This window comes from Panthera uncia (assembly GCF_023721935.1).
Source record: "Panthera uncia isolate 11264 chromosome D3 unlocalized genomic scaffold, Puncia_PCG_1.0 HiC_scaffold_9, whole genome shotgun sequence".
Taxonomy (NCBI): Eukaryota; Metazoa; Chordata; class Mammalia; order Carnivora; family Felidae; genus Panthera; species Panthera uncia.
The window spans coordinates 681099-694604 of NW_026057587.1; the positions used below are offsets into that span (position 1 = coordinate 681099).

The following is a 13506-nucleotide window of genomic DNA, read 5'->3' on the forward strand; positions in this document are numbered from 1 at the left end:
CGTCAGCACTGGCTTAGCGCACTGAGCCAGTCCTCGTTCACATCCAACGTGGGTGTTCCTGGTTGGCTGGCTGTCCTCTGGGTGGAGGCTCGGGGGGCCCAGGCTCCTTCCAGCTTGTGGCTCTGCTACAACCGGGGGCCCCAGACCCCTCCTCTTCTCCCGGCTGGAAGGAAAAAAATGTCATTTTGGCTTCAGCGTAATATGCAGCACTTACATTCTTATTTCACTGGCCAGAGCTGGATACAGATGCAGAGAAGGCTGGGGAGGCTCCTGGCTGAGCGGCCCATATGCAATTCTATGGGTAGAAAGACTTTTTTTTGAAAGGTGGCCATCTTCCCTGCAGACACGACGCCTCATTGTCTAGGCTAAAGCTGCTCTCCCCTCACTCCCCTGCTCTGGTTTCCAACACTGTTCAATGCTTCCCTCCCCTCCCGTGGTGAATTCCGGGTTCGTGCAGACAAAGTCTACTCATCATCACGGTCCTGCGTACATAGGGGGGAAATAGAATGGAATGGCGTAACTTCCAGAGAAAGGCGATAGTCTTCTATCCTTCTGTGTCTTTGATCTCCCTCCCCAAAGTCAGCCACGTCCGGCCATTTCCACGTTCAGTTCTGCTTGTGATTATTTCTATAATTCTATGCACTATTCAAGCTCTACACCTGGAGTGAACACATTTGGACAGCAGGGCGGTCTGTGTAAGAGAGGACGATGAGGTTAATGCACACACCCTCCTACTTGTCTTTCTTACCAGTTACCATTGCATTTGGCTGCAGGTAACAAACTCCTGGCCACCTGGGCTTAGCAAGTAGGGGCTTACTTGGTTTTCTTTATTCTTGTATGTCATGCCGTGGCCAGCTCCTTCTGACGTCCCGCATTACTTTCTCAGTGTGTAACTTTGGTCCCCATGGTTGCACAGGGCTGTCCCACCTATGTCCCCTCTTAGGGGACATATGTGTCCTCAGAGAAGCGTTGAGTCTCAACTGGGGATCACTATTCTGCCTTTACTCAGGGTGGGGGTCTGTCTGCAGGGGGCGTCCCATCTACAGAATTCAGTTACGCCCCTGGTTTTCAGCCTCCGTCTCCCCCTGTCCTTGCTGCGTGTGCCAACATTGAGCCTGGGTCCCAGTGGGCACGGTAGCCCGAGACCCTCCGCGGCACACACAGAATGTTCTAGGACAAGATTTCCTCTGCTGTCTTGCCCCTCCATCAATGCACTTTCCTCCACTTGTTGTCTTCCAGAGATTTGTTGAAATATTTTATCTTCGGATGGCCTTCTTCCATTTCTCTAGATAATAGGCTTATCCCTGTTTGTACTTGTATGCTTTTATTTCTGTGGAGTCTGTGCGGAGATGCGGGGACATGAGTGTGTTCAGTCTACCACTTAAAATCAAATTCCGCATCTTTCTTTCTAAAAGGAAAAATGTCAATATTTCTCTTAGCTTTTGAATAAGCGAGACATGTTCGTTGTAGGAGAGTCGGAAACACACAGAAAGATATATCAGAAAGTTGAAAGGCGTTCCTGACCCTCACGCGCAGAGCCTCGCCTCCAGGTACGAGTCGGCTTGGGCTCTGGGGTGGGCAGTTTGACGCAATGACTCTGAAGTTAACGTGGAAGGCAAGACAGGCAAGTCCAGCTGCCAGGAAGGGCCGCCGTGACAAAGTCCCACAAACCGAGCGCCTTAAACAACAGAAATTTATTTCCTCGCAACTCTGGAGGCCAGCTGCCCAACATGATGGTGTCAGCGGGTTGATTTCGTTGAGGCTTCTCTGCTCGCCCTGTAGACAGCTTCTCCTGTATCCTCACACGGTCTTTCCCGCGTGCGTGTATGCACGCGTGTGCACGCACGGCCGTGTCCATATAAGGACACCAGTCATACCAGATTAGGGCCCACCATGGTGACCTCATTTTAACTTAATTACTACTTTGAAGACTCCACCCCCAAGTTTTTCAATACCCCTCCCTTAAACTGCGAATTCCACTTAAACTCCCACTGGCAGATTCAATGTCTGCCGATTACCGTCACCAGATTCTCACTTCGCGTGAGACAGCATGAGAGATTCAAGAGTTAAATGTGGTTCCCGAAATCTGCAAAGAGGGTGGATCTACAATGGTCTCACTACCCAAAAAAGGGGGAAAAAAATCAAGCTAATTCACATACCCAACACCCTCTGAGGCGAATTAGCTTTTGTGATGATTATTTCACAATTGTATATGCGCATCCAATCATCGGATTGTGCCCCTTAAACATGTACAGTTTTAGTTGTCAAATATACCTCGTTAGAGAAGAATTAAAGGTAAAAATGTGGACCCACACGCGCATACCCAGACGACCAGCTGAAAGTCTGTGAGCGTGTATTTGATCTTGGGATACGGGGAGCGCTTTCTCGGCGTGAAGGCAGTGGTAATCGTCAAGAAAGAAAAGACGGATGTTCTCGGCTACGTTTTAAAGATTAGATTGGGCGTTGGCCTTTTTTCACCTCCGTAGAATATTTGTACCCCCAGATTTTGTCTGAGGATATAATCTCCAGGGTCCTGCCACCTACCTCCTTCTAAGACCTGGGCTGGCTGGGTAAGAAAGCCTGTTCGTGGAGGGGAGTGCGAAGGGTGGGTTTCTCTCTGGTCAAAAGCTGGAGTTCACTCTTCTCTCAGGCTGGACTTTCCACCAGCTGTCAGCTCTGTCGGCCCACGCTCCGTTGGTGTTGTCGCCTGCAGACTTGCTTTCCCTTGATTGTCTATCATCGCTGCAAGCCACCTTGCGGGGAGGGGCACCGCGGGAAGCGTGCTGATGCGCTCACGGTGGGTTGTCGTGGGGCTGTGGGGGTGCTGTCGTGTCCCTCGGGGGCCCTGCCGGAGCGCCCGGCGGAGGGATTTCTCTCAGAGCCAGGAAAAGCTTTGCTTCTTGCTTTCTCTTATGGACAGTGTCCAACTAGTGACCTCATCCTGTGCTTTGAGAGCTGGGCGACCCAGAGGCCCATTGGCCGTTCCTTTGAGTCATGGCTGGCACCCTTGCAGTGTAGATGTTCTTTGCCGAGCTTTTCTCTAGTAGTAGAACGTGGTGACTGGGACGGTGAGCTCTCCCTGGAGCTGGCCTGCCTGGACAGAGTTCCATCTCTGCTGCCTACCAGCCGTGTGATCTCAGGCAGGTCCCGTAACCCCCCGTGCCTCAGTTTCCCCCTCGGCCAGTGAGGATGACAATCAAATCCTCCTAACCAGAAGACTGTGAAGATTAAGAGTCACTGCCTGTGAGATGCTTAGAATAGTGCCTGGTGCGTCACAAGGGTTAGGTGAGTGGTGGCGACGATGATGTCTCTATCTTTTGTCTTGCCACTGTCTGAATAGTCATATCTAATCCTTAACGGACTTGAGGGCATGTACCCCAAGCCTTGCCCTCAAGGCAACGAATGATGTAATTTTTGCAAAGCACCTACTGTGTGCTCAGTAGTGTCTTTGACTTTTTAGCGCAGTGCCTCTCCTCGTTGCTATTCCATCGAATTATCCAGGGCACGTAGAGAACGTTGGGCCCCGCCCGAGCCCATCTGGATCTATTTGGCGGGCAGGCCCAGGTCCCATATATGTGTCCTCTGCCACGTGCATCGGTGGAGCCACCTGGGTTGAGAACGACCGGCCATTAGGACCACACTCCGACAGGTCAGTGAGGAAGGTCTCTTGCGGGTGCTTTACAAAGACGTGGCCACCTGGCACCCTGGAAAGAGAGCCTTCGACGCCTGGCCGTGCGTGCCTGGGTTGTGTGGTGTGAATTGGGAATGCCACAGGCCGGGACCCTCAGGTGGGCGACCAGCGGCCGCAAGACTGACAACAAGCTACCAGGTAGGCTGGCGACGGGAGCGAAAATACGAGTCTGTCGTGGAAGGAGGTTCACGCTGCATCGCCTTGGGGCTCGGGACCGTAGGTCCCACCGATCCTAACCAAGGCACAGGCCCAGGGATGCTTCTCGGGTGCCAGACGCGGCGGTGATGCGATGTCCCGTGCACTCAGGTCTCAGGGTCCCCCGCCGGAGTTCCCGGTTTGCTGTGGATTGCGTCGTTCTGGGAGGTTCCCGGCCAGAGGTACGGAGCGTCCTTCTGGCATACCACCTCGTGCTCTCGGCGAGCCCGTGCGGGAGTCTCCTCCCGGGTCATAATGAGGGCGGTGGAGACCAGCCCTGTTCGGCTGGGCCTCATAAGACTCCCTCAGTTCATGCTCTCAGGACCCACGTCACTCGACAGGCGGTGAAGAGCCCTCGAGGGAATCAGCAGCCTGAATAGGACCTCATTTCACATTCAGAGCCTGGGCCACCTGGTCTACCTGCCGGTGGGGAAAAGAGCGGTGACAGGTAGACACCTGACGCCCCAAGAACGGTGACACTTGGGGATTAAAGCGAGGGGTGGTCGCTTCTCAGGCCATGGATGTGTTTCTTAGGGCACTGTCCCATGGCTTTACAGGACACTCCTGAATTCGGGTATCATATTTTGTTGCGATCGGGTTCGAGGACAAAACGAGGCCCTGCCCGCTGATTTTTATGGCTTTCCATATAAGCTTTCAGACAAAATTCGTGCCGCGTTTTGCTTGAGTTATGTTGGGGCAGGATTGTAAACCCCACACTGTTATTTCAGATGAAATGCACGCTTTGGCCACAATAAACAAGGGAGGAGGCACGGCTTTACATCTCCTGCGAATCAGTTTTTGAGAGGTATAAATTAATTGGCACAAATGATTAAAAAAAACACAACAATCCACAATGAAAACAGAGCCTATTAAAACCTACATATATTTTTAACTTCCTGTTCCACGCGTGTAAATAAGCCAGAATTTAAACCTTGCCTTGGGCTTCCCCTACATTTTATAAGAAGGTAAAATTTGGACTTACCTCTTGCTTCCTGAATCTGGTCGGCCGGGTGCCCACTTGGCTCCGCTGAAGGGGACCGTCATGCTGCGCAAGGCAGATGTTCCCTTTTTGCCCATTATTTCATGGTCAGATTCACCTAGAATTTAAATTCCTGGTTTGGAGACGGGAAATAAACCAACAAGACACTAATTTAAATTTCATATGAAATGGCGCTTCTGCACGGCTTGACGTTGTCGAAATATAAATTGCCCCTTGGTGGTGGCAACAGCTAAAACTTTCCTTACGATGAGGCTAATTCTTGAAAGTCAGTTCCCGCCTCCCCCTTCTGTGTTCCATCCAAATCCTACCCAGTCCCACAGGACACGTTTGGGAGGACGCGGAGGTCTGTAGCATGAAAGTCAACATATGGTGTGCGTGTTTACGTGTGTATGCGTGTATGTTCTATGTGATACATATTATGTATTATAATACATATTACATTTTCAGCAGGTTTGGGATAATTTAAGTCGAGTTTGGATGTCTGCTTTTTCACTCAACACAGCGTAAGCATTTTGTCGCGACGCTCCACGCTCGTTGAAATCGTGGTGCTTAATGTCACACACACAGTATGGCTTTCAACATTTGCTTAGTTGTGTCCCTCATGATGGGTTTTTACGTTGCTTGCAGTATGTTGCCGTGACAAGTCTTGCTTGTGACAAACCTACTTGCCACGTTGATCTCCTTTCTGATCTCTGGATTATCTCCCCAGCACGGTTGCTGGGTGGGGAATTACTGGGATGGGTCGGTCTTTCTTTCTTTCTCTCTCTCTCTCTCTCTCTCTCTCTTTCTTTCTTTCTTTCTGAGACAGAGAGTGAGTGGGACAGTGGCAGAGAGAGAGGGAGACAGAAGATCTGAAGCAGGCTCTGTGCTGACGGCAATAAGCCCGATGCAGGGCTCGAACTCATGGACGGTGAGATCACGACCTGAGCTGAAGTCAGATGCTCAACTTACTGAGCCACCCAGGCGCCCCTGGGATGGGTATTTCTAAGGGTGTTAACACTCAGTTTCCTAATTGTCTCATATACATTGGCTGTGCCTGCCTCCAGACTTTGCCAGCTCCTTGGGGCAGAAATCACATCTGTCTTGTCCCTGTGATGGCCCTACACGCCACAGTGCTGGAACTATGACAAATGACTAGTAAGTATAGTTTGATAGATAATCAGAGGAGTAAATGGGTAATAACTGCTTCTCCAGTAATTAATGTGACACGGCACTGGCCATATTGATGGCACTTGAAAAGACCTTCCTTCCTTCCTCCCTCCCTCCCTCCCTCCCTCCCTCCCTCCCTCCCTTCCTTCCTTTCCTGAGATAGCATTGACATATAAAAAGTGTATGTATTTAAGGTGTACAATTTGATGTTTTGATATAAGTACTCATGTATATATAATCACCACAAACAAGCTAATTAACACATACATCACCTCTACCGAGCTACTGTGTGCGTGTTTCGATTTGATTTAAAATCTGTGCTCTTAGCAAATTACAACGTACGATACAGGATTGTTAACTGTGTCACACGCTCGACGTTAGATCTCCAGAGATTATTCATCTTGGACGGTTGAAAATTTGACTCCCACCCCCCACCTCGTGCCCCCAACCCCAGCCCCTGGCAAAATCACCACTGGAACACTCTGCTTCCATAACTCTGACTGTTTTAGGTACACGAGCGAGCGAGATCGCACAGTATTTTGTGGAGAACTGGCTTTCTGAACACCTTCTTGGGGAAATGATGCATCAGCCCCTACGTGGTTGTATCTTTTCCCTAATCTCCTCATTATAATTTTGTCATCCTCTGGGCCAGGAAGGCTCACCAAGGACAGCCCTGAAAAGGCAGCCCAAATGAAATCAATAGAAAAGTCTATTTTGCAGGGGCACCTGGGTGGCTCAGTCAGTTAAGTGTCCGACTCTTGATTTCGGCTCAGGTCATGATCTCACGGTCTGTGAGATCGAGCCCCGTGTCCGCTCTGCGCTGACAGCATGGAGGCTGCTTGGGATCCTCTCTCTCTCTGTCTCCCTCTGCCCCTCCCCTGCTTACACACATGCTCGCATGCTCTCCGTCTCAAAAATAAATAAACTGTAAAAAAAATAAAAAGAAAAGTGTATTTTGCAGAATTCGTAATGGTTGCAGAAAACAATGTTACCAGGAGTCAGAGTGTATGGAGTGGTATTTGTTTGCCTTTTGTCAACCAGGGAGGCTACGCTAAACCCGCCCACCAGGTTGCATTTCTTGCCCTGGCTTTAGGGCTGGAGATTTATTTCAGGGCAGGCGAGAAGCCCTGTTTGTTCTTGGCTTGATTTGCCAATCCTGGTTCCTGGTGGACTCTCCTTATTTATTTATTATTAAAAAAATGTTTAATGTTTTTATTTATTTTTGAGAGAGAGAGAGAGCGAGCATGAGTGGGAGAGGGGCAGAGAGAGAGAAGAGAGAGAGAGAGAGAGAGAGAGACAGACTCCAAAGCAGGATCTAGGCTCTGAGCTGTCAGCACAGAGCCCGACACGGGGCTCAAACTCACGATCCGTGAGATCATGGCCTGAGCTGAAGTCGGACGCTTAACCAACTGAGCCACCCAGGTGCCCCTACTGGTGGACTCTCCTTAGTTTGAAAAAAGCTTGTTGGGTCCGTGTTTTCCCATTTGAAAGTAACATACACACATGCCTATAGGGATACATACACACATACACAGGCTTATGTATATGTATATATTTTAATTAACAAAATAATACACAGTTGTCACAAATTTAAAGAAAGTAGATGTTAAAAGGTGAAACCTTTTCTCTTTGGTTCTATGGACACACAAACATAAATATACTAAATACATGTGTATATATACATAGGGAATCTTGAAATAATACCCAAGTAGGATCATATATGATACATTTCTAATTTTTTATACTTATTGGTACATGGTGGACATTTCCCCAAGTATGTTTATGTAGCTCTAGCTCATTTTTCTTAGAGCTGCCTGTTATCCACTGTAAAAATGTGCAGTTTAGGGGCGCCTGGGTGGCTCAGTCGGCTGAGCGTCCGACCTCGGCTCGGGTCACGACCTCACGGTTTGTGGGTTCGAGCCCCACGTCGGGCTCTGTGCTGACGGCTCAGAGCCTGGAGCCTGTTTCAGATACTGTGTCTCCCTCTCTCTCTGCCCCTCCCCTGCTCACACTCTGTCTCTGTTTGGCAAAAATTTAAAAAAATTAAAAATGTGCAGTTTATGTCATTCTCTGTGAATAAATCCTTAGAATGGTTTCATTGAACAGGTAGTGGTAATAGTAACAGTAACAGGCAAAGACTGGCTGGTGTTTATGGGGGTCAGCACGGTCCTGAGCACTTCATGTTTACCGACTCATTAATTCCTACAATAACCCAGTAGGGTAGGACTTCTGTTTACCTCCTACTTTATATGAGGACATTTGAGGCACAGAGAGGCTAAAGTCACTTGCTCAGGTCCATCAGTCAGGACGTGGCGGCTTCAGGATTCACATCCAGGCCCCTGGCCCCAGCACACACGCTCCTCAGTTTGTCCGCAAAGTGTAGCTGCAGCCAACATCCTTGTAGATAAATCAGCGTCTGTGCATTCTCCCCGGTATTTCGCGAGGAGAGCTTTCTAGAAGCGGGAGTGCTGAGCCATAGCTTCGCCCTCGTTTCAGTAAGAGTCACGGAGATGTCGGGGCGCCTGGGTGGCGGCTCAGTCGGTTAAGCATCTGACTATTTTGGCTCAGGTCGTGGTCTCACGGTTCGTGAGTTCGAGCCCCGCGTCGGGCTCTGCGCTGACAGCGTGTGGAGCCTGCTCGGAATTCTCTCTCTCTCCCTCCCCCCGTCTCAAAAATAAATAAATAAACACTAAAGACTCCCCTTAAAAAAAGAATCATGGAGATGTCGGAACGTCCGGCGCGTCTGGGAGGGATGGGCAGAAGCGTAAGTATCCGAAGGACGCAGCAGGTGGAGGTGCCACACGATGGCACGTGGGCTTGGGTGGGCATCACGGGTGTGCAGCCTCCTGTCTGTGGGGTGACCCCACAGAGAGGTCCTGTGAGCCCGCAGGCTGTCGGGTCGGTGGCAAATGGGCTCCTTCCCACTTGACACCGGCTGCTTTGGGGGAGTCCCCGAAGAGCCCTGTGCGGGGGCCCCGCGTGGCCAGGGGGCGGCGTGGCCAGGGGGCGGCGTGGCCGGGGGGCGGCGTGGCCAGGGGCGGCGTGGCCAGGGGGCGGCGGGGGCAGACCGTGCCCCTCACGCTGGGGCCCGGCCTTCATTCTTTCTCTGCTTTCCTCTCCCGCACAGAGACCGAGAGCCGAGGGATCGTGGACAGCCTGCAGAGGTTCTCCTCGCTCCCTGCCTACCTGCCCACGAGCCTGCGCATCGCTGACGCGGAGGAAGCCTTCTTCCTTAAAGAGGCCAACCAGGACATCACGAGGAACTCCAGTCTGCAGGCCCGGGTGGAGTCACTGTTCATCTACCGGGCCCGGAGCCCCCCGACCGTCAACGCCAGCTATGGCCCGTTTTCAGCGGAGAAGCCCATCCCCCAGGACCTCTTGTTGACCTCCACGTCCTTCGGAAACACGGAGAAGTTTCCCTTCAACTGGAAGCTGAAATCTCACATCCTCGACAGCTCCGTCTACTCCAACAGGCCCAAGGTGCAGACGCTGTTCTACGTGACTGGGACGCACTGGGATGACAGCGACCCCGAGGAAGACCTCCCGTGCGTCAAGATGTTCGCCTTCCCCGAGGCCAGAGAGGTGGCGGCCAGCTGCCGGCTGCGAGGGGACCCGGGGCTGTGTGTGGCCGAGCTGGAGCTGCTTCCCGAGTGGTTCAGCTCCGGGCTGGACCTGGAGCCCGAGGAGGAGATCCCTGCCCTGCTGGGCGGCACCGCCATGGACCTCTTCTTCTCGCTCTACCCGGCCGACCAGGCCGGCCAGTGCCTGCTGGAGGAGGACGGCAGGTGGGAGAACAACATCCACTCCGGCCAGGACGGCCCCCAGCAGGCGTCTCCGGCCCGGGAGAGGATCGGGAGTGTGGTGGTCTACCCGACTCAGGACGACCTCAAGTGGTCCCTGGTGAGCCTGGACGAGAACGTCGTCGTCTCGGTGCCCCTGAACCTCGTCCGGGAAGGGGACACGGCCACCTTTTTGGTCTCCCTGACCAGTGGCTCTGTGGCAGACCACTTCACTCTCAGGTAAGTGGCCGGGCCGGGTCGGGCGGGGTAGAGTCAGCTTGCGGTCAATGAACTGTCCGTTAGTAATGGGGTGTTGATCGTCTGCTGAGTGCCCAGGATAGCAAGGAGACTGACGGACACGGGATGGGGACCCACGCAAGATGACAGAGTAAAGCAGGATATTTGGGGGTGGGCCCTGGGCACCTGCATTTTCCATAAGCTCCCTGGGTTATTCTGCTGTGAAGCCAGGAATAAAAACAGGTGCTCTGAGAGCAGCATTTCAGGCTGGGAGCTAAGCTGTCACATGATACTGTGAACCTGTCACTGCCGGCCTTGACTTGGCGGACAGAACCCTGTCTTTGCTGCCCGTAAGGGGAAACTTTGCAAATGAATTCCACCTTCTGACTAGGCGACCGAGCTTTCTGAGATAGTGTCCCCGACCTCTCAGGCTTTCGTCGGTAAAGAATCCTTTGGTCAAGCAAACCAGCAGTCTCTATCTGTACGATGAAGACGCAGTTTTGGGGTTGCAAAAAGTGGGGAGCTTCTCTGTGCTGGGGGGCAAACCTGTCTTCAGCTTGTTTTGCTCACGAAGCTTCGTGGGATATCGGTCGGATCTGTGGCTCCGTCCTGGGGCAAGCCTTCTAGCTTCTCTGGGCTTCTGTTTCCTCATCCGTAAGGTCGGGATACTGACGGGCCGCGTCTCTTGGGGTTGCCGTGGGGGTTGATCAGGTTAGTGAGGCTCTTGGCACAGTGCCTGGTCTCAACACCGGAGGCTAGCCTGTGGTTATCCCCTAGTGCTCGGAGGCCAGGGGGCTGCCCAGCAAGGCTTGCTTTGTTTGGTTGCAGGCGAGACGTGGGAATGAATCGTTAATGCCACACCGCGGTCCTTCTGATTCTGACGGAGGCCGATGTGCCAGACCACACCTGTTGGGGAGTGTGTTCGTTCGAGCTGAAAGGATCCCGAGGCTCTGGCGGATCCCAAGAGGGGTTTTAGCCGCCTGCAGGAAGCACGGTTCCTATTTGGAGCCGCTTGAGTTAGTTTTGGTGACAGCGAGTCAGAACTTAGCTTGGACCCAGTCCTGTGCCAGTCACTCCAGTGGTGGGGCTGGCGTGGTCTAAAGCCCGGCTCTGGCTCTACAGAGATTCCTTTAGCTTCAGATGCTTGCGATAGACCCAGGAGGGCAGGGGTCTGGCTTCTGCCCTCATACCGCAGAGCGCGCGCCTCCTGTCCGGGCAGACATCACTAATCGACCGCAGCTCTTCAGCACTCCCTCTGCCGTGGCAGACAGTGTTAATGGACTGCAGCGTTGAGCCCAGGAGTCCCTGCAGCCCCTACCAGTCCCCGCGAAGGTGGAGTGGTTGACATTTAACTTATTTGCCCTCCTTGGTGTAGAGAGAACATTGTTGGGTGAGGAGTTTGAGGAAAGGGAGAGCTGATGGTCTGGTGGCCAGGGGAGCCTGGTTGGGAAGGCATTTCAGGCCAGGGAAATGACATAAATGATGGGGGACGGAGAACGGTCTGGGCCACATTCGAAGTTGTTGACACGCACGGACTCACGGAATTCTGCCAACAAACGACTCAAGGAGACGAGTACTACCATTATCGCTATTTTTCCTGAGGCACAGAGAGGTTAAGGAGCTTGCCCGAGGTCGCACAGCCAGAGAGTGTTGGGTGTGCAGTGGTCGGCTCTGGAAGGCCCTGGGGGCCCTTCATTCCCTCACAGCACCCCCTTCCCGCCTGGCAGACAGGACGGGCAGCAGGCGCACCCGGGCTATGCAGCCCACCAGCCATCCCAGAGCTGAGGGTTAACTTAGGGAGGCGGAGGCCGATGCGGCTGGAAGAGGACCCCACGTGGAGAGTGCAGGGGGCCCCGAAGCGTCATCGTGGCGGTGAGCAGAAAGCCTTGAGTCTGCTTCCCTCCCGCCGAAGTCGATTGGAGCGCTGAAGTGGGTTCTCACAGGGACTTTGCCTTGGGAGGTAGAGTGCGAACTGTGGGTGTGGAAAGAGACTTGGAGAGTTTCGGGGTTACCTGCTGAAGTCATGAGTTGGGCGAGCACTGGGTTTCAGGCACGGGTCTGCATTTGTGAGCCAGGAACCCCCATTTGAAGCACTCTTCTGGGCCGTCCTCCATGTCCCGATGGGGACCAATCTCCATCCGTTGAACCGTTCTGGGTCAGCATCGAGTCTCTTGTCATCCTCTGTCCCTACAGAGGACTGTTCTTTTTTAAAACAAATTTTTAAATTTTTTTTTTTCAACGTTTTTTATTTATTTTTGAGACAGAGAGAGACAGAGCATGAACGGGGGAGGGGCAGAGAGAGAGGGAGACACAGAGTCGGAAACAGGCTCCAGGCTCCGAGCCGTCAGCCCAGAGCCCGACGCGGGGCTCGAACTCACGGACCGCGAGATCGTGACCCGGGCCGAAGTCGGACGCTTAACCGACTGCGCCACCCAGGCGCCCCATAAAACAAATTTTTAAAAAATGTTTATTTATTTCTGAGACAGAGAGAGACAGAGCGTGAGCAGGGGAGAGGCAGAGAGAGAGGGAGACACAGAATCCGAAGCGGGCTCCAGGCTCCGAGCTGTCGGCACAGAGCCCAACGCGGGGCTCGAACTCACAGACCGTGAGATCACGACCTGACCCAAAGTCGGTCGCTCGACCGACTGAGTCCCCCAGGTGCCCCAGGACTGTTCTTTATTATGCTCTGTTTCGTGGCCGGAGACACAAGGCGCTGAAATTGTGCCTCATCCAACTGAGAACAAACGAGTCAGAGCTTCCTATGCCAAGGGAGCCAGTCACCATCACCTGTGTCTGGAGGAGACTCCGGGGTGGGCGGGAGTCGGGGGGCTCCTGGTGGAAGCCAGGCAAGGCTTGGGTCTGCTCGGGTCGGAGGCTGCGGGTGTGGGGAGGCTGGAGGTTGGTTCACGAGAAGTGACGATCCTCTATGGTGGCTTTTTCTGCTCGGCCCAGAGCTAGAAGCAGAGGCAATAACAAGGGAAGCCAGCAGCCACACCCCAAGTCCAGACCTTTCTGGGCTGGCGACTGACTGCAGAGGCTGTGTGGTCCGGCCTCTGGTCCTGGTCGCTGCAAGGTGGCGGGTCGGAGTTTTGTTACTGTACTCGGCCCATTCGTATATTCCATCTCTCAGAATAAAACACTGTTTTTAGGCCTGGGGAAACGTGTTATTTCCCAGCATAACCGATTGTCTGTTCTAATCGTGTCTTTTATGAATGAAATGTGACATATTTCACCCTGGCTCGGATGAGGCCTTGGATCAGAGCAGGAACGTGCGAAAGATTTGCCGAGATCTAAGTGCGGAGCCGGAGACGCATGGAAGGGGGCGGGGCAGATGTGCGCGTCTTCACTCGTCACGTTGCTGTGCTTCCGACGGCACGTTGTGTCGGGGCCAGTTTGAACAACGCTCGAGTCGATTAATCTCTAATACCGAAATAGCTTCTGTTAAACATTAGTAT

The 13506-nt window shown here is 52.9% G+C and overlaps 2 protein-coding genes across 2 annotated transcripts in view; one reads left to right on the top strand and one right to left on the bottom strand.

Moving 5' to 3' along the window:
• SCARB1 (scavenger receptor class B member 1) overlaps nucleotides 1-13506 on the bottom strand; it is a 500386-nt gene that overhangs the window by 408947 nt on the left and 77933 nt on the right. The gene's annotated exons all lie outside the window — the stretch shown is intronic.
• The window catches only part of LOC125915015 (transmembrane protein 132B), a 228163-nt gene continuing 218422 nt past the window's right edge, over nucleotides 3766-13506 (top strand). The window contains exons 1-2 of the mRNA XM_049620637.1: nucleotides 3766-3829; nucleotides 9163-10054. Of these exons, the coding sequence (XP_049476594.1) occupies nucleotides 3766-3829; nucleotides 9163-10054 (956 nt within the window). The remainder of the gene's footprint in view (nucleotides 3830-9162; nucleotides 10055-13506) is intronic.